Below are 20871 nucleotides of genomic sequence, written 5' to 3'. Positions count from 1 at the left end.
TTCATTGGTTTTAAAAGCAATATGCACAACCATCACAATACTGGAGCTAAACTTTTTATGTTGTTTTTGGATGGAATGTCCTATAAATATCAGTTATGTCTACCTTGTTTAATGTGTCATTTAAAGCTTGTGTTTTGTATTTATTTTCATTTTGGATGATCTGTCCATTGGTGAAAGTGGGGTGTTAAAGTCCCCTACTATGATTGTGTTACTGTCAATTTCCCCTTTTATGGCTGTTAGCATTTGCCTTATGTATTGAGTTGCTCCTAGGTTGGGTGCATAAATATTTACAATTGTTATATCTTCTTCTTGGATTGATCCCTTGATCATTATGTAGTGTCCTTCTTTGTCTCTTCTAATAGTCATTATTTTAAAGTCTATTTTGTCTGATATGAGAATTGCTGCTTCAGCTTTCTTTTGATTTCCCTTTGCATGGAATATCTTTTTCCATTCCCTCACTTTCAGTCTGTATGTGTCGCTAGGTCTGAAGTGGGTCTCCTGTAGACAGCATATATATGGGTCTTGTTTCTGTATGCATTCAGCCAGTCTACGTCTTTTGGTTGGAGCATTTAATCCATTTTTATTTAAGGTAATTATCGATATGTATGTTCCTATTACCATTTTCTTAATTGTTTTAGGTTTGTTTTTGTAGATCTTTTCCTTCTCTTGCACTTCCTGCTTAGAGAAGTTCCTTTAGCATTCGTTGTAAAGCTGGTTTGGTGGTGCTGAATTCTCTTAACTTTTGCTTATCTGTAAAGGTTTTAATTTCTCCATTAAATCTGAATGAGATCCTTGCTGGGTAGAGTAATCTTGGTTGTAGGTTTTTCCCTTTCATCACTTTAAATATGTCCTGCCACTCCCTTCTGGCTTGCAGAGTTTCTGCTGAAAAATCAGCTGTTAACTTTATGCGGATTCCCTTTTATGTTATTTGTTGCTTTTCCCTTGCTGCTTTTAACATTTTTTCTTTGTATTTAATTTTTGACAGTTTGATTAATATGTGTCTTGGCATGTTTCTCCTTGGATTTATCCTGTATGGGACTCTCTGCCCTTCCTGGACTTGATTGACTATTTCCTTTCCCATGTTAGGGAAGTTTTCAACTATAATCTCTTTGAATATTTTCTCAGACCCTTTCTTTTTCTCTTCTTCTGGGACCCGTATAATTTGAATGTTGGTGCATTTATTGTTGTCCCAGAAGTCTCTGAGACTGTCCTCAATTCTTTTCATTCTTTTCTTATTCTGCTCTGTGGTAGTTATTTCCACTATTTTATCTTCCAGGTCACTTAGCCCTTCTTCTGCCTCAGTTATTCTGCTATTGATTACTTCTAGAGAATTTTTAATTTCATTTATTGTGTTGTTCATCATTGTTTGTTTGCTCTTTAATTCTCCTAGGTCCTTGTTCAATGTTTCTTGTATTTTCTCCATTCTATTTCCAAGATTTTGGATCATCTTTACTATCATTACTCTGAATTCTTTTTCAGGTATACTCCATTTTTCCTCCTCATTTGTTTGGTCTGGTGTGTTTTTACCTTGCTCCTTTATTGGCTGCATATTTCTGTCTTCTCATTTTGTTTAACTTACTGTGTTTAGGGTCTCCTCTTTGCAGCCTGCAGGTTCATAGTTCACGTTGTTTTTGGTGTCTGCCCCTAGTGGGTGAGTTTGGTTCAGTGGCTTGTGTAGGCTTCCTGGTGGAGGGGACTGATGCCTGTGTTCTGGTGAGTGGGGCTGGAAATTATCTTTCTGATGGGTAGGGCCACATCCGGTAGTGTGTTTTGGGGTGTCTGTGGACTTAGCATGATTTTAGGCAGTCTCTCTGCTAATGGGTGTGGTTGTGTTCCTGTCTTGCTAGTTGTTTGGCATGGGGCATCCAGCACTGGAGTTTGTTGGCTGTTGGGTGGAGCTGGGTCTTAACACTGAGAGGGAGATCCCTGGGAAAGCTCTCACTGATTGATATTATGTGGGGCCGGGAGGTCTCTGGTGGTCCAATGACCTGAACTCGGCTCTCCCACCTGAGGCTCAGGCCTGACACCAGGCCGGAGCACAATGACCCTGTCAGCCACACGGGTGGATCCACATCAGAAGAGCAAGGAATAGAAAGGGATTCCTCAGAGCTAAAAGCCTCACTGTTGGCCTCCTGGCTGGGTCTCTGCAACCAGTCTCTGTAATCCCTTACATCATAAGCTGATGGCAAGTCCAAAGCATTGCTCTCCTCTGACTGGCTATGCCCCTTTACATGGATGATTTAAACTAGGAGTTGCCTCAAAAGACATTTCATTCTGCTATCTAACCACTCTTAGAACTAATGACCAAATTTCAATTTTTCTTACACAAAAATCATTTGGCAGATATCTTCCAAGTTTAGATTTAAACTTGGACTTAAACTTAACTACTATGTGCATCAGGCCATGTATCTCCTTTACTTAAGTATGCATTCTACAAATATTTTATTTTGACAGGTATACCTAAAGATAGTTATTGGTAAAATTTTTTTTTTTTTTTTGCAAAATGGCTGCAATTATTGCCTTTCCTGTATCCACCCTGTTTGCAACTCCTGCCATCAAGAGGTGGAGCCTGCCCCTTCACCACTTGAATCTGGGTGGTCTTGTAATGCACTTTTCCCAACAAAACAGTGAGGAAGTAGTTGGGGGCAGTGTTGAGCCTCTCCCGCTAGAGAGCCTTGCATGCCTCTGCCTCCTCTCTTGAAATCCTGACACTCCCTGAGAACAAGCCTGGTCAAGCCTGCTTGAGGATGAGAGACCAAGTGACAGAGTGAAAAGCCATCCCAACTCACATCCCAAGATGTGAGAGCTCAATCAAGACCAGCAAAGCCACTTTCACAACTTACTGGATCCACAGTTGAACACAGGTACATAAGGGAACCCAGGCAAGACTAGAAAAATTACTCACTGAGCCCAGTCTAAATTTCTGACCAGAAATAGCATTAGCTAAATAAATGGTTGTTTCAAACCACTAAGTTTTAGAGTAGTTTATTACACTACAATAACTTATTGATTCAGGAACTAACACTGTTCATTGGTTCATTCATCCATTCAAAAAATACTTCTGGCATACTCTAAGCCTGCCCTGATAAGATATAATATCTCATTTTAGCTCTTCCACAATCTTCAGAAGTTTGTTCCCATTTGAAAATTATGCAACTAAGGGGAAGAGAGATAAACTGAGTTGCCTAGAATCACACAGCTCATAGGTGTGGAGCCAGCTAGGTATGCCTAAAAGTCTATTTATTCCCTCTACCCCCAACTGAGTTATCGCTAAGAAGGTATGTTATGAACAAGTTGATTCCTCTGGGAGCAAAGGAATATTTTAGACCCAAATCATTAAACTCATGCTACATTATGACATCAGAGTAATCATGGATCTTTTGTTTATGTACTTGTACAGACTTAAGACTGTATTTTGAGAAAAAATCTGACTTCTCCTGAGAGTACCCCATAGTCACCTCCAAGTAACTATGGAAGACCAAGCCACTAAGAGGTGGCTAGATTCCTTAATTTTCACAAAAATATGTCACCCTTACCATAAGCTCACTGTCTAAAGTATATTGATTTCTTCTTAATAAATTAAATACAATACTTGTACTTTCTGTCCTCAACTAAAAATAGAAATTCTGCTCAGTTAGCTATATGATTCTACTTTTAACAGAAGCCTGTTTAGGATGGAATATTTACATATATAAGGCTGATTGTTTCAAGAAAAGTAGTCCAAGTATTCCATGGTTTAGGATTTATCCTGGGATTGTGTCCAAATTCCTCTCTCTACATGAGGATGGATGGAGGTGAGTCCAACCAACATAGTTTCATAGGGTCATAGACCTGGTGCCCAGGGTGTCTTTTACCCAATTACTGCAGGCAATTCTGAGAACCAGGAAGCCACAGAACTGGGACCTGAAGTTGCAACTGAAGCCAGGACAATGTGGTTCAATAGCAGATACTGAAATAAGGGAATCAGATAAACACAGAGATAAGAGCAGGGAGAAGTGTGCCAAGAGAGCAAGCAGGAGGTTTAAAAAAAAAGAAAAAAGAAAAAAAAAGAAACCCTAGTATTTATCTGTTGCCCACAGCTAACTTTTTTTGTGTGTGTGGTACGCGGGCCTCTCACTGTTGTGGCCTCTCCCGTTGCAGAGCACAGGCTCCAGACACGCTGGCTCAGTGGCCATGGCTCATGGGCCCAGCCTCTCCGTGGCATGTGGGATCTTCCCGTACCGGGGCACAAACCCGTGTCCTCTTCATCGGCAGGCGGTCTCTCAACCACTGTGCCACCAGGGAAGCCAAGCCCCTCACAGCTAACATTTTGATGTACCACTGAGGTCTCGCTTTCACCTTATCTGCTCTGAGACACTTCCTGACCACTATACCTAAAGCAACTCCTGTTCACTTTTATTTGCGGTACGCGGGCCTCTCACTGTTGTGGCCTCTCCCGTTGCAGAGCACAGGCTCCGGACATGCAGGCTCAGCGGCCATGGCTCACGGGCCCAGCCGCTCCGTGGCATGTGGGATCTTCCCGGACCAGGGCACGAACCCGTGTCCCCTGAATCGGCAGGTGGACTCTCAACCACTGCGCCACCAGGGAAGCCCCCTGTTCACTTTTTAAATCAACATCATGGATTTTTGTTTCTTTCCTTGCACTTATTATAATTTTTATTTATCCTTTATTTGTTGATTATCTATCTCCGTCTCTACACTGTAGGTCCTCTGGGGTCAGGGACCATGTCTGTTTTGTTCATTTCTAGTGTTCTCACAGATCCCCAAACATGGTTGGTGCTCAACATGTATTTTTTAAATAAATAGATGGGTAAGTGCTGATGGTCTTAAAAAAGCAGTCCTGTGAGACTATAAGCTCCAAATCAGAAGGAGAATGTCTTATTTGTCTTGCTCTCCTTAGCACCTAGACCCTCAGTAGCTGGTACCTTGCATGTACTTAAATATTTAGGAATGAATTAATAAATGCTGTTGTTTGTAACCTGGAAAAACATCAATGTATCATTCATCTTAAGATACTTACATACATAAATCAGTGGCTTCTAATTTTTTTCAGTTGTGTGGGTGCATATGCATCTACTTTTCCAAATCAAGGTACTTTTTAATGGATTCTAACATTACTTTCTTTACACTCCCTTTGTCAGTATGGCATAGTAACATAAGTTATTTCTCTCTTATGGTTTTCCAGGCAGTTTCTGAGCAAATGTTCAATGAGTCCATTCTGTTTCTCAATCAGATGGTATTTGATGAATAAAACTGTGAATACAACTGTGAACACATTCCCTTGTTAAAGACGAAATCATGGGAAGCTCATATAGTTTCTCATTGACAGATATATCTCGAATTCACTAGGATTCTTTCCAAAAAATGCTAACACCTATAAATTGGAAGAGACGCTTATGACTCATTTCAAACTAGAAAAATCAAGCTAAATTTTCATGATTTATTTCTGGTATGTTGATTCATTTATTTATTCTGACTATGCTGGCACTATGGAGAAATACACACACACACACACACACACACACACACACACACACATACATACATACACTAGATTTCTTTCTCCAAGAAGCAGATAATGCAACAGGAGAGAAGGGGAGATAAGATATCAATTCAAACAGTCCTAAGAAATGCCAAAGAAGTCCAGCATGGTCCAAAGTGTAATAAAAGCATAGAGCAAGGAAAAGTAGGTCATGTTGATGACCAGTGAATGCATCATGGAGAAGGCAGCATTTTAGGTGGATCTTAAAACGGGCTTGTTTAAGTAACCTATTATGATACAAGTGACATAGAACATGATATATAGATATAGATACACTAATTGGATAAAACCAGCAATTTGAAAGGCCATTTTCAATATCCCTATGTGTTGTTACTAATGTCAAGGAAAGCATCCTTGGGTAGCCAGGAGTTTCATCTCTTGAAAGATCTTTAAAAATTAAATTATGTGTGTGTGTATGTGTGAATTTTGTGAAATTAATGAGGAATAAACATGAGAAAATGACATTTTCAAAACGTTTTGATGAGCAATATCTTATCATAAGACTAGTTTAAAAATCTTAAAATTTTATCTCTGTTATTTAGTCTACCTCTCTTATTTTTAAATGAAAAACAAAAAAAGACTTGGGAAGTCCAACCTTCCCAAATTACTAATAGATTAGCAACATAAAGAGGATTTCCCCCCTTCCCCCTGCCACATTTCCCACTTTCATCTAGTTATCTTGCCACCATGCTATAATACCTTTGAAATAATAAAGTACAAATTATCCTATTACAGTTTACATTTTTCTGCATGCCAAACTTTGGGTTTCATAGAAAAACCAAATTAAGAAAAATAAATCTCCCATCTCCTACTCAAAAAAAAAAAAAAAAACAGAAGTAGATAAGGCAAAGTTGGCAGTGGATATACTTTCAAACAGTCTTTGAAAAATATTTTTAATTATAATAATTAATATTTTTAACACTTACCTTATGCCAGGAGGTACATTATGCACTTTTAAAATGCATCATTTCATTTAAACATTGCAACAGCCCTATGAGGTAGACATTAATAAATTAATGTCTATTTTACAGGCAAAGAAGCTGAAGCAGGTATAATTTACAACTTGCCCATGATCACCCAGTTGGTAAATAAAAGAGTCGCGGGTTGGATCCACGCAGAACCCATGCCCTTAACCACTAAGCTACCAAGACAAAACTCTGTAGAAGAGAGATCATATCCATTAACTGACTCTGGACTGCACAGAATGCGTTGTATCCACGTTTTCATCTCCATCACCTAGCATAGTGTCTGGTACTTTATAAGCCTACTTTATGTTGCTAGAATAAATATGGATTATTATTTATTCAATAGTGCTGACTCATAAATCAAAACTTAACCCAATGTGATTTATTCTTTGCTCAGGAAATAATTATTGATCTGACAGTCACTAAGTGTTGAATCATATTCTAGAAACTACATGAAAATACCTAAGAAGACCAAGGAATTAAGGCTGAAGGAGGTAAGGCTGGAGGAGGGGCCCTAGGGCAGAGCACAGGTGGGACCAGGAGAAGGGCGGGACCAGGAGAAGGGCGGGCCCATTGTTGGGGGAACCCGCTTCCCGGGGAAGGGACCGCAGTCAGGGGCGGACCAGCACCAGGAGGAAGCCGCGGGGTGGAGCCTGAGGGAACTGTGGGAGACAGCAGGTACGCTCCAGACCTTTCGTGGGCGGGTTCGGAATTCCCTTTTCCGTGAATATTCTTTATTTAACACCTCCTCACAGCCTCCTGGGTCAGAACAGAGTTCTGACCCAGCCATTTCTCCCACGCCTGAGGCTGCTGGTCCTGCTATAGAGTTGGACTCCTAAGCACAGCAGGATGCGAGTGGAGGAAACTGGAATCCCCGGGCCTCACGACTGAATTCATGCAGGGTGGCAAGGAGCGGGGGTGGGGAGATAACGCAAGCCTGTCGTTGGGCTGCCGCGGGCCGGCCTGAGCAGGGTAGGGGCGAGGGCAAGGCGGCGACACAGGAGAAGGGCACGGAAGGAAATGGGGCTGCCACCCACTGTGCGGATGGTTGAATCTGGGGCTGTGGAGGTCACAAGTCAGTCCCTTGCTTCTCACCAAGAATTTGACGATCCCTGAATCACCAGCTTGTCACCTAGTTCACAGGGCAAGAAGACCATACAGGCTGAAAAGATCTTGACCTTGTCCTTCGTACATCGGAGGAGGGGCAATGAAGACACTTAGAAACAATCAGATGGCTTGGCCAGTGTGACAAAAGGAATAGCATGTGATAACAGCCAGTGGAATGTTAGTGATGATTTTATAAGGATGGTTTTATAATATTAGTGATGGTTTAAAAACACCTCAAGGGTCTCATTAGCGGGGAGGAGTTGGGAGAAAATCAAGCTCAAATTAAAATGAGTTTAGTTCAAGAGCCGCGTTCTGAGACAAAACCCTAGTAAAACCTTTTTCATTTAAAATGTTAGGAACTACAGGACTTCCCTGGTGGCGCAGTGGTTAAGAATCCGCCTGCTAATGCAGGGGACACTGATTCGAGCCCTGTTCCGGGAAGATCCCACATGCAGCGGAGCAATTAAGCCCGTGCGTCACAACTACTGAAGCCTGTGTGCCTAGAGCCCCAGCTGCGCAAGGGAAGCCCCCGCTCGCCGCAAGTGTGCAACAAAGACCCAACACAGCCAAAAATAAATAATTTAAATAAATTTAAAAATAATAATAATAGTACAATGTTAGGAACTGCACAGAGAGCGGCTAGGCCCGTGAGCCATGGCCGCTGAGCCTGCGCATCCGGAGCCTATGCTCCGCAACGGGAGAGGCCACAGCAGTGAGAGGCCCACGTACCGCAAAAAAAAAAAAAAAAAAAAAAGTCTACAAGTAACAAATGCTGAAGAGGATGTGGAGAAAAGGGAACCCTCCTACACTGTTGGAGGGGATGTAAGTTGGTGCAGCCACTATGGAAAACAGTGTGGAGGTTCCTCAGAAAACTAAAAACAGAATTACCATATGATCCAGCAATCCCACTCCTGGGCATATACCCAGACAAAACTATAATTCAAAAAGACACAGGCACCCCTATGTTCATTGCAGCACTATTTACAATAGCCAAAACATGGAAACAACCTAAATGTCCATCAACAGATGAATGGATAAAGAAGATGTGGAACATATATGCAATGGAATACTACTCAGCCATACAAAAGAACCAAATAATGCCATTTGCAGCAACATGGATGCAACTAGAGATTATCATACTAAGTGAAGGAAGTCAGAAAGAGAAAGATAAATACCATATGATATCACTTGTATGTGGAATCTAAAATATAGCATAAATGAACCTATCTAGAAAACAAAAACAGACTCACAGACATAGAGAACAGATTTGTGGTTGCCAAGGGCAGTGTCGATGGGGGGTAAAATAAAATAAAATGTTAAGAACTAAAAAAAAAAAAGTTGAGAGAGAGGATTTTGCATCATTAACTACTTCAGATTATCCTATAGATCAAAACAGTATACAGTTCAAAAAGAGTATATCAAATCATAATGATTTCTAAACTTTACCCCAAAAGGAATTTTACTGCATTTATCATGGGTTGCTATTACAGTTAGTCTCCTGTCTTAAGGATCAAGTTTTAACTATTGAAGAGTTTTACTAGTATATGTGATACAGAGGATAATAATTCAATAAACTGAAAATACACGGCTAAAATTCAGATTGAAAACCACTAATAGTTGTTAATGCAATATAAAAAGAGGAAGGAAATTGGATTTCTTTATGAAGTAGCAAATTGTCAAGCAATATCTATGTTTTGGTGTACCTCATTTTAAACACTATATCCCCAAAATTACTTTGAGTAATTACTTCAGGAATTTTACTTACCTTTACTTTGGACTACTTGTCACTGCCACTTTCACACACCAGGCATTGGCACATGCCCTTTCCTCAGTCTAGATTACCTAAATTTCAAATTTGTATTTTCTCCTTCCTCTTTGCTAGAGAAAAGTCTAAAGACAAGTATTTCATACTTTTACATTATATTAATCCTGATTCTTCTAGACACTCTCCCACCCTCAAATGTAAATGCTTACTGTTTTTCAAAAGTCAATTTCTCCATCCTAACTAAATGAGTTTACCTCTGGAATTCTGCAGAATTTCTTGTGATTGGTTCCATAGAACTAAAACTGAAACTCATTCTTCACTTCAACAGTTAGTTGGCTATACCCCAAAGTATTCTTATACAAAATAAGAGAATAGAAATACTTAGCAATTGCTTTGAGCATATTAATTTCCTTATGTCCTTTATTTACCAAACAGGTTACCATACAAAATATGAAAAATATTCAATAATTGTATTGTCTACTCAGGCTGCTATAACAAAATACTATAGGCTGAGTGGCTTAAACAAGAGAAATTTATTTTCTCATAGTTCTGGAAGCCGGGAAGTCCAAAATTAAGGTGCCAGCAGGCTTGCTATCTCACGAGGGCTCTCTCCTTGGGTTTCAGACAACCACCATCTCACTGTGTGCTTACAAGACCTATCCTCAGTGTGAACATGTGGAGAAAGAACAAGAGCACTCTCTCTCTTCCTCTTCTTATAAGGCCACTGTCCTATTAGATTAGGGCCCCACCTTTATGACTTCATTCCTTAATTATCCTTAATTAATCTTAATTATCTCCTAAAGATTCTATCTCCAAATACAGTCACACTGGAGTTTAGAGCATCAACATAAGAATTTGGAGGCGACACAGTTCAATTCCTAGCAACAGGCAGACTACCAAGAAGTGCAGCAAAAAATGTTTGTGGCATGATAATTAAATATTATAAACATCTTAAATTGAGAATACCTATATTTAAAAGTCATGCATCAGATTTAGTAATGCATCAGATTTTAAGTACAGCCATACTGATGGCAAAGAGATGAGTGTTGAACAGTGGCATAATTTGATTTTTGTGTAATAGGGACAAATAATTTCTACATATGCACATATCATTGCACTAATTTTAGATTGGTTTAGAGAAAACTTGGCTGGTGTGGGTGTGGAGAGGAGTGAAGAAGCCTTAATTCATTTGACCATGGTTAATACTGGGGGTATAATAAAAATTCTCTGAGTGCAATGGAGCTCAAGTAGGTACTCCATGAGTGGAGTACAGAAACTTTAGTATTTGAGCTATTACCACTATTATATGCTTTGTATATTGTTTGTTTGTTTGTTTTAACACTATCTACTCTTCATTAGTTTAGATATGAATCAAAGCAGTGAAGGATGTATGAAAAAGATTAGCAATGTGAATATTGACAAACTTATAAATGACTTCTCACAGATAGAAAAGGTACGTAATGATATCAAACAGTTGTAGAATATAAGGAAAAGTGGAACAGATTTTGCCAATGGAGGGAGTTGGGAAGAAAAAAAAAAGTACAAAAAAATAAGCAAGGTAAAAATAATGGAAATGCATTTTGCTAAGCCCCTCTCTCTCATTTTTAAAATCTGTATTTAAAACATGTGGTTTTGGCTCGTTTATACTAATACATCAAAATGTTTTGGGGGCAAGGGAATGAATAATTGATACACTTTTGCTAAACTTAAAGGGGAAATACATGTGTAAGTACCCAGGATGTCCATAAATTCGAGAATGGTTTAGTAAGAATTGAAGTAGACTCAATCCTCAATCTCTTGCCATTATGACTAACTCTTAATTTTTTAGTCTTTCCTATTTTATTTGTTCCCTTTTTCTTCTCTTTTGCCTAAAAGCAGACTTGTTTAAAGTCTCCCTCCCCAACTCTGGACAAATTACATGGTAGACCACACCCACAAGTATATATTAGGGTTTTTCTCTCCTCCTCTGTCTGGGAGAAGAGTAGGAATAGCTGTTGAGAAATGTAGATGGATAAATTAAAGACTTGGGAGGTGGATTTGTGAAACAGGAATAGGAGCGGGAATAATACCTACTTCTATTTTCTCTCCTTTTCTTATCATCCTTCTCTATTCCTTCTTTTCCTCTGTACAATGTAGTATTGCCATAATGAAAGAATTTTCGTGACGATGGGTATTTTGAGATAACATGAGCTTTTTTTTTTCAACGATGAACTTTGGTTTTCTTAACCAAGTGATTCTGACCAAAGTAAAAGAGAAAGAGAAGGAAATAAGCACTTTGGTGGGAGAGGAATTTGTACAAAGTATTTGAAGATTAATTTGGAATTAGCTCTTATATTCTTAGACATTTTAAATAAGAAATATTGTTCATTTTTTGATGTTATAATGGTATTGTGATGGTATTTTTGAGTCATCTCTTAGAGATGCATATAAATGATAATATTTATGGATGGAATAATATAATGTCAAGGAGTTGCTTTGAGATAAATTCAAAAGTGGTGAGACTAGGGATTGGGTAGAGGTATAGATGATACAGGACAGGTCATGAATTGATGATTTTTGAAGGTGCTTGAAGGATACATGGCAGCTATTACACTATTCACAAAGATATCAAAGAGATATGTTCAAGAATATTTATTCATTGTCTATAATAGCAAAATAGTGGGAACAGCACAAGGTTTCCTCAATAGGGAACTATTTAAATAAATTATATTCATAAACGAAACAATGCAGCTGTTAAAAAGAATGAGGTAGACCTTTATGTGCTTATGTGACATCATCTCCAAGAAAATAGTACTAAGTGGAACATCCAAGGTACAGAACAGAGTAAATATGACCCTTTCCTATAGTTGTATAGTCATAAAACATTTTGGAAATATTTATAAGGAATTGTTAATCGAAGGACTGGAGGTTGAATAGTTGGAAAGAAGGAGGTTCAAATTAGATCATATTTTTACTTTTTATAACTTTTCATAAGTGTTCATCTGTTTTAACTTTTTACCATGTTACTCTTTAAACTAAAGATAAATTAGAAAGTTGGCTTATTTAAAAATATATGCCAGGCTTAATTATTAGACTCTCAGGTATTAAATGGTTTGTATTTTCATTAGTCTTCATATCCTTAGGTAAAAAAAAAAATCAAAATAGCAGCATTGATTTAGTGATAATATGTATTCTGTTTCTTCTATAGAGGATGATAGAAAACAGTGGAAAGAACAATATACTGGATATGCAGTTGGAAAAAGCTAACTCTTTATTGAAAGTAATGCAAACAAAGGAGGTTGCAATTAAAGAAGGTTAGTTTTTTGCTGCCTACAGAAATAGTAATTCTAATGAGTGTGCTTTTTGCTGTAACAGTGATTTTACATTTGTAAAATATTTTAAATTCACATAGAACTTTCCAGACTATCATTTCATTTTATCCTTAATATAAACCTGAAAGACAGATAGGACTGGTATTACTATTCCACCTCGGTAATGAAGAAATATGAACAAAAGAAGGTAATCTGTCTGAGTCCAGTTAGCTAAGAAATGTCGAATCCAGCGACTTCCCTGGATTTGGCGGTCCAGTGGTTAAGACTTCACCTTCCAACACAGGGGATGCAGGTTCAATCCCCGGTCGGGGAGCTAAGATCCCACATGCCTCGCAGCCAAAAAACCAAAAATATAAAACAGAAGCAATATTGTAACAAATTCAATAGACTTTTTAAAAAATGGTCTACATCAAAAAAATCTTAAAAAAAAAAAAGAAATGGCAAATCCAAGGCTCAGTCCAGGCCTTCAAACACATGGAAAAAGTACAGTTGAATCCCTGCCTTATAATTACACCAGAAGAAATGTCAGATGGGTCAAAAATTTTAGTGTTAAAAATGGGCTGTCCTAGTCTGAAGCTCTCCCCTCGCTTCTTGGACATCCACGCCATGCGCTCAGCTCAGCTCCCAGCAGCCGCCATCCCCACTGCCTCTCCTTGCTCTACACCTTCTCTGTGCACCTGTTAGCCCTCAGGGAGCCTGGGAGCCTGGGCACCCAGCCTGGCACGGTGCTACTCATTGAGAAAGCGACATTGCTCTGTGGCACAAAGGTCTGAGACTGCACTCAGATGAACCAGCTGCAGTGGCAACTTTGCCCCAGGCCTGGTAGTGCTGGGCTTTCCATGCAACCAGTTCCAGGCATCAGGAGAACACCAAGTACCAAGAGAGCCTGAATTCCCTCAAGCCCATCAGAGATGGTCACGCTTTTCCAGAAGTGTGTGATGAATGGCACGCAGATGCACCTGCTCTGCGCCTTCCTGTGGAAGGCCTTGCCCTAGCCCACGACAACCGCTATTTTCAACAGATTCCAAGCTCATCACCTGGGCTCTGTGTGCTGCAATGATGTTGCCTGGAAGTTAGAGAAGTTCCCCAAAGGTGCATCTGTGCCCAGCATGGAAGCCCTGCTGTCCCAGGCTGTCCCCTCCTACCTCTGCTGCTTGCCAGTCACAGTGCTGCCCTCTGTGGGGGTCTCATCCATAAGGTATTTCCTCTACACCTGAGTGCAGAAGCCACCTGATAACCAGCAAGATCCCCCTAGACAGATGCTAGTCCTGTCCATCCCAGCCTTCCCTTTGCCAGACCGAGGGTCCTTACTAATAAAGAGTTGGGCATCAGAAAAAGAAAAAAAGAAGAAGAAGCTGTATACATATAATTCCTCACTACGTCAACTGAGAGGGCATAAAATCAGTAGGAACAAACAAACCTAGCACCAAGATCTTGGTTTCTAATACCGTCTTATAATAAAAGGAACCAGGGCTCCTTGAAGAAATGGTTGATTCTAAGACTGGCACAAGAAATATATAAGATGAGCCCAAAGCATCTTGTAGTACCAGAAAATAAGAAAATGCTCAAAAAGAAAAAAAACTCCACAATGATAGGGGTATGTTAAAGGGATAAAGAACCCAAGCGAAAAAGTTCTCAATGACCAAAGCTGGAACAATTTGAGCAACAAAATAGATAAAGTAGTATTGGATTATAACCCAAAGTATATAATAAATATCCATGAGTACATACTGATAAAAATAAATGATTAAATAAATAAATAAATGGGGGTGAAGAGATAAATCTCTGCAGAATTCCAAATAACTTATGTAAGTGACTTGGCCTCAAGGAAGTATATCATAACACCCCACTCATCAGGTGTGGGCTGTGTATAGTGACTTTCTTCACTATAGGGAAACATACAGAATGGAAGAGGAGGCGGTGGAGAGTAACTATATAGTGGAAAAATCTGACATACACGACCTAAGGCAAGTAATCAAGGTCAACTTGGTGTAATGTTGATAGTATGTACCTTTGCTATGATGTGATGAAAATGGCACTTTACCTCTATGTTCTTCCCCCCAATAACCTCATCTAATCATGAGATAAGCATCAGACAGATTCACATAGAGGAACATGCTACAAAATACCTGGCCAGTGCTGTGCAAAACTGTTAAGGTCATCAAAAACAAGAAAACTCTGAGAAACTATCACAGCAAAGAGGACCCAAGGAAGACATGACATCTAAATGTAATGTAGTATTGTGGATGGAATCGTAGAACAGAAAAAGGACATTAGGTAAAAATTAAGAAAATCAGAATAAAGCATAGATTTTAGTTAATAATAGTATATCAACATTGGTTCATTAATTATAGCAAACATACTGTACTAAAGTAAGATGTTAATAATAGGGGAAACCAGGTATAGAATATTTGGCAACTCTCTGTAATATCTTCCCAATTTTTCTGTACATCTAAAACTGTTCTAAAAAATAAAGTTAGGGCTTCCCTGGTGGCGCAGTGGTTGCGAGTCCGCCTGCCGATGCAGGGGACGCGGGTTCGTGCCCCGGTCTGGGAAGATCCCACATGCCACGGAGCGGCTGGGCCCGTGAGCCATGGCCGCTGAGCCTGCGCGTCCGGAGCCTGTGCTCCGCAACGGGAGAGGCCACAACAGTGAGAGGCCCGTGTACCGCAAAAAGAAAAAAAAATAAAAAAATAAATAAAGTTAATTAAAGGTCAAAAAAGGAAGCCACACACACAAAAAAAAAACTGGAAGAGAATATAGGGGGGTTTGTTTTTAAGAACTGAGAAAGCCTTTCCAAGAGTGACATCTATCAGTGGATATCTGGTTAAATAAATTATGGTGTGTTTATTTAATGAAATACTATGTAACTGATAAAAAATGAAGTACATTTATATGATATAACATAAACTCCCACATATAGTAAATGAAAACAACAATGTACACAACAGTATATTATAATTTTTATAAAAATATATCTTAATGCACACACAAACACCCTCTCCCCTACATATTTGTATATCTCTGGAAAGATAAACAATGTCCCAGTAAGAGTGCTTGCTTTGAGGGGAGGGAAACTGGTTAGTTTTGGGGCAGAGATTGGCGAGATAGTCACTTTTCACTAAACTTGTGTTTCATGTGTATGTATTACTTGAAAAACATAATCAAATACTTCTTTAAAATCCAGTTATACTTATTCTAAATCTAATGGCCTTTTTGCTGAATAATATGCAGTAGAAGTGAAAGAACAAGTGAGAATGATATCTTAGAAAGCAAAATGTGTACTAATTCACTTAGAGAGGAAGAACAAACTACATATAATGATTGGACTTGTTCAACAATAAAGAATGATATCTTGATATTTTATTTTCTTCACTTGATACCAGATAAACAATGTCTTTGCCAGCTCAAGATGGTATAATATTGATATTGAGGATCATATACTATTAAAAAAAAAACTTTTCATACATAATTGTATTTAATATTTACAACTGCTTTATGAAATAGATATTAATGCCCAAATTGCTTGTTAATGATAGAGCCTAAATGTGACCTCAAAATAATTACTGATTTACTAAATTATACAGTATGAGCAGTAGCTTAATATTCTGAGCTCTAGTTTTTAAGAATTGGATAGGATAGTATACTTCAAATTACACTGTAAAGTCCAACAGAAATGATAATGCAGGTAAAGATTTGCAAAGAGAATTAAAAGCTATTATTCTAAAATAATGAATGGTATTCTATTGATACCTTTTGAAGAATTCCTTATTGAGCCAGTTTCCTTTGTTTTTTTTTTTTTTTAAAAAAAGTGTGTTGAGAGAGCCACCTTGTGTTCTAAATTTGAAAATACACATTTTGGGAACATTCAGTATACTTTCAGTTTCAGGGCTCTGTTTTCAATTTGCTGATTACTGAGGTACCATATTTCATAAATGCTGGATTCATGCTTTTAAAGGCACAAAGACAAGTGATGGCAGGATCTATGCCTCCATTTTTAATTGTAGCAGCTAATACAGTACGATACATGAAGCAGGTAATGTCAGTTGTCACTTAACCATCATTCTATTACTGGGAAACTGCAAGAGAAAAAAAATGGATGATGGTGGGAACTTTGTCTGAGTTGGTTGTGGGGAAAGTAGAGGGGGAATGGGGAGGAGTAGAACCTTATACTTGCATAAAGATTTTAACTTCTACAAAATACTTTCATTTCTATTAGTGTAGTTGAAAAAAGTACATGGAGACTGAGTGCAGGACCTCTAACTGAAAGGTGAAGTTTTGAATTCTCCCCTCACAGTACTGGTTCTTTCACTTAGTTAATAAATACAAAAACTATTGAACACCTATGAAATAGTTACCACTTTAGAAGCAAGGAATATCAAAATAAATATCCTTACCTGAAAGAGTTCACTATTTAGTGGGAGAAACCACAAATAACTAAAATGTAATGTGAACAATGGAGAAAAGCAATATATACAAATTGTTGTGGGACACAGAGGAGAGAAATAGTAACAACAACAACGTTGAATATTTGTGAGTGAATTTAGAAAGTATATTTTTTCATTTGTTTGTCGGAACAGTCTAATATATAAGAATAGTAGCTTACCAGAGTGTCATAGCTACAAAGTAAAGAAAACTCTAATCTGGTTCCTCTGATTCCAAATTTCATGGTTTCATCAGCATATCCTACAATTCCTGAGGAAGTACTGAATTAAGAGCACAGGATTTGAAATGCGAAAAACCTATGTTCAAAGCTAGACCTTCCATATACTGTGGAATCTTTGTTAAGTAACCAGACCTCTATGGGTGACTTCCTCCCTTTGCAAAATCACAATAATTATACCAACTTCTCAGTATCAGATGGAATACTGATTATGATGTTTATAATGTACTTAGTGTAATGCCTGGCAGGGTAAACTTTCAATAATAGTACTTTATTATACCTAGACAATTTTTATTGTTAGACACAAATGTGGTATTTAATATTTAACCATCAAAACAGATACCCAACTAAAATGGAAACTAGTCAGTGTATCACACTAATGCATAGTGCCTGAATATTGGCCGTGGGCCTCTAAAACAAAAAGAAAGGGCTTAAGGTTCAATATTTATTAGCTGTTAAGCCAAACACATAATAATGAAATTGCCCTAATCTTTCTCTTTAAAAATATTGTTATTCTTGGGCTTCCCTGGTGGCGCAGTGGTTGAGAGTCCGCCTGCCGATGCAGGGGACGCGGGTTCGTGCCCCAGTCCGGGAAGATCCCACATGCCACAGAGCGGCTGGGCCCGTGAGCCATGGCCGCTGAGCCTGCGCGTCCGGAGCCTGTGCTCGGCAACGGGAGAGGCCACAACGGTGAGAGGCCCGCGTACCGCAAAAAATAAATAAATAAATAAATAAATAAAATAAAAATATTGTTATTCTTTATGAAGTTTTCATCATTATATATTTAGCTAGTATAATTATAAACTTAAACTAGTACAACCTGGGTTTCTCAAATTTATAGTAAAAATGTGATAGCAATAACTATCACAGAGTCTGTCTCTGGCTCTGTCCTTGGCCTCTTTCCAGGGCCTCCCACCTACTCAAATTACTCTGAAGAAGTGGTCTTGCGCTGGTCTTCTTGGTGGTAGTAAAGTAGTTAGAATCATTGACTTTGGTGCTGGACTGCTGGAGTTCATGTTGTAGTTCTACCATCTACTATTTATAACTTTAGATAATTTGCTAAACTTCTGCATATCAATTTCCTCATATGTAAAATGAGGCAAATACTAGGACCAATGTCATAGGGTTAAGAGGGTTAAATGATTTAATATTTGCAAAGCACTTTGAATATCAATACAATATTATTTTCACACCACAGTTTCTCCACTTATTCCTTTCTTACTATGATATTGCCTGTCAATCAATCAATCACTTAACAAATATTTATGGAAAGACTATTATGGACCACAACTGTTCTAAGTACTAGGGAGAAATAGTAAACAAAAAAGAAAATAGTCCCTGCTATCCTGGAGCTTACAGCCAAGTGGACTGATTTAAGTTACAGAAGTTTCCACCACTGTTGCTATCATCAGCTGTTGCTGGTGATAACCAAGGGTATACTGAAAGCTTATATGCACATGTCAGGGCACTAATGCTTGCAAAGGAGGTTCCATCTCCCATTATGCAAGAAGACATTGGCACCAAAGTTGCTGATGCCTTATAACTCAGCACATTAAGTTTTTACTCCTTTTATTGCTACTCCGTTGCTCTAGGACTCAGGCAAAGAGGACAGGTTAGAGGACAGTGAGGAAGAAAAGCATTATCTTCTCCCAAATGACACCTTCTCATCAGCTCTATTTTTGAACAGAACTTAATGTTCCTTGACTCTCTTTCCTTAGAATGTTCTTTTATGGAAAATTCACTTGGATACACAGCTCATAGTTCTCCAGACATGTCCAAATGTGCCTTACTTCTAGGGTAGATGTTGCTAAGTCACATGGTGGGGAATCCCTACATACTGGGTTTATCGTGCCTTAGAAAACTCATTACTAAATCCTGGAGTGCATTTGACTTAAAGAGTTCTTAAAGAGTGATTAAAAAGTATTTATTATATAATTTATTTTGAGATATCTGGTTGCTTTATTAGGTCTTATAATTATCAATTAAATATTATTTTAAGTATCTCAACTTTGAGATAATAATTCCAAAATGAAAGCAAATAATATTCAAATAAATTTATCTTTTATGTTTTAGAATGTGCTACTCTTCATAATATGATAAAAGGGCTACAACAGACCATTGAATATCAACATAATTTGAAAGGTAAGTTAGAAAAAAAAGTAAAATCTAAAAAAATATGATATATTTAGGCATCTTTAAGAATAGAGAGTTTTCATAAACAAAATGAAAAGACAACCCTCAGAATGGGAGGAAATATTTGCAAATGAAGCAACTGACAAAGGATTAATCTCCAAAATTTACAAGCAGCTCGTGCAGCTCAATATCAAAAAAACAAACAAACCAATCCAAAAGTGGGCAGAAGACCTAAATAGACATTTCTCCAAAGAAGATATACAGATTGCCAACAAACACATAACAGAATGCTCAACATCGTTAATCATTAGAGAAATGCAAATCAAAACTACAATGAGATATCACCTCACACCAGTCAGAATGGCCATCATCAAAAAATCTAGAAACAATAAATGCTGGAGAGGGTGTGGAGAAAAGGGAACACTCTTGCACTGTTGGTGGGAATGTAAATTGATACAGCCACTATGGAGAACAGTATGGAGCTTCCTCAAAAAACTAAAAACAGAACTACCATATGACCCAGCAATCCCACTACTGGGCATATACCCTGAGAAAACCATAATTCAAAAAGAGTCATGTACCAAAATGTTCATTGCAGCTCTATTTACAATTGCCAGGACATGGAAGCAATCTAAGTGTCCATCATCGGATGAATGGATAAAGAAGATGTGGCACATATATACAATGGAATATTACTCAGCCATAAAAGGCAATGAAATTGAGCTATTTGTAATGAGGTGGATAGTCCTAGAGTCTGTCATACAGAGTGAAGTAAGTCAGAAAGAGAAAGACAAATATAGTATGCTAACACGTATATATGGAATTTAAGAAAAAAAATGTCATGAAGAACCTAGGGGTAAGACAGGAATAAAGACACAGACCTACTAGAGAATGGACTTGAGGATATGGGGAGGGGGAAAGGTAAGCTGTGACAAAGTGAGAGAGTGGCATGGACATATATACACTACCAAACGTAAAATAGATAGCTAGTGGGAAGCAGCCGCATGGCACAGGGAGATGAGCTTGGTGCTTTGTGACCACCTAGAGGGGTGGGATAGGGAGGGTGGAGGGAGACACAAGAGGGAGGAGATATGGGGATATATGTATATGTATAGCTGATTCACTTTGTTATGAAGCAGAAACTAACACACCATTGTGAAGCAATTATACTCCAATAAAGATGTTAAAAAAAAAAGAAAATAGAGAGTTATTACATCTCTGACCGTAAATTTCTCTTAATCTGGTCTAGTTAAGTTCGTCATCTAAGGGCAGCACTCCTTACTACGTGATAATACTTCCTAAATTATTGTGAAATAAGAAATATCATGCTGAACAGAACAATTCAGTCATATCGTGACAAGGACATCAGGGTTTTATAATTGATT

At 38.3% G+C, this 20871-nt stretch overlaps 1 protein-coding gene across 1 annotated transcript in view; it reads left to right on the top strand.

The window, feature by feature from the left end:
* The first annotated feature begins 7164 nt into the window (after positions 1-7164).
* CCDC152 (coiled-coil domain containing 152) overlaps positions 7165-20871 on the top strand; it is a 35562-nt gene continuing 21855 nt past the window's right edge. Inside the window, exons 1-4 of the mRNA XM_082622375.1 lie at positions 7165-7185; positions 10739-10832; positions 12567-12672; positions 19427-19495. Of these exons, the coding sequence (XP_082478501.1) occupies positions 10746-10832; positions 12567-12672; positions 19427-19495 (262 nt within the window). The 5' untranslated portion in view covers positions 7165-7185; positions 10739-10745. The remainder of the gene's footprint in view (positions 7186-10738; positions 10833-12566; positions 12673-19426; positions 19496-20871) is intronic.

This window comes from Mesoplodon mirus, assembly GCF_964341445.2.
Source record: "Mesoplodon mirus genome assembly, chromosome: 5".
Classification (NCBI taxonomy): domain Eukaryota; kingdom Metazoa; phylum Chordata; class Mammalia; order Artiodactyla; family Ziphiidae; genus Mesoplodon; species Mesoplodon mirus.
The sequence above is the reverse complement of the archived record's forward strand: the minus strand, read 5'-3'. Positions and strand labels throughout refer to the sequence as shown.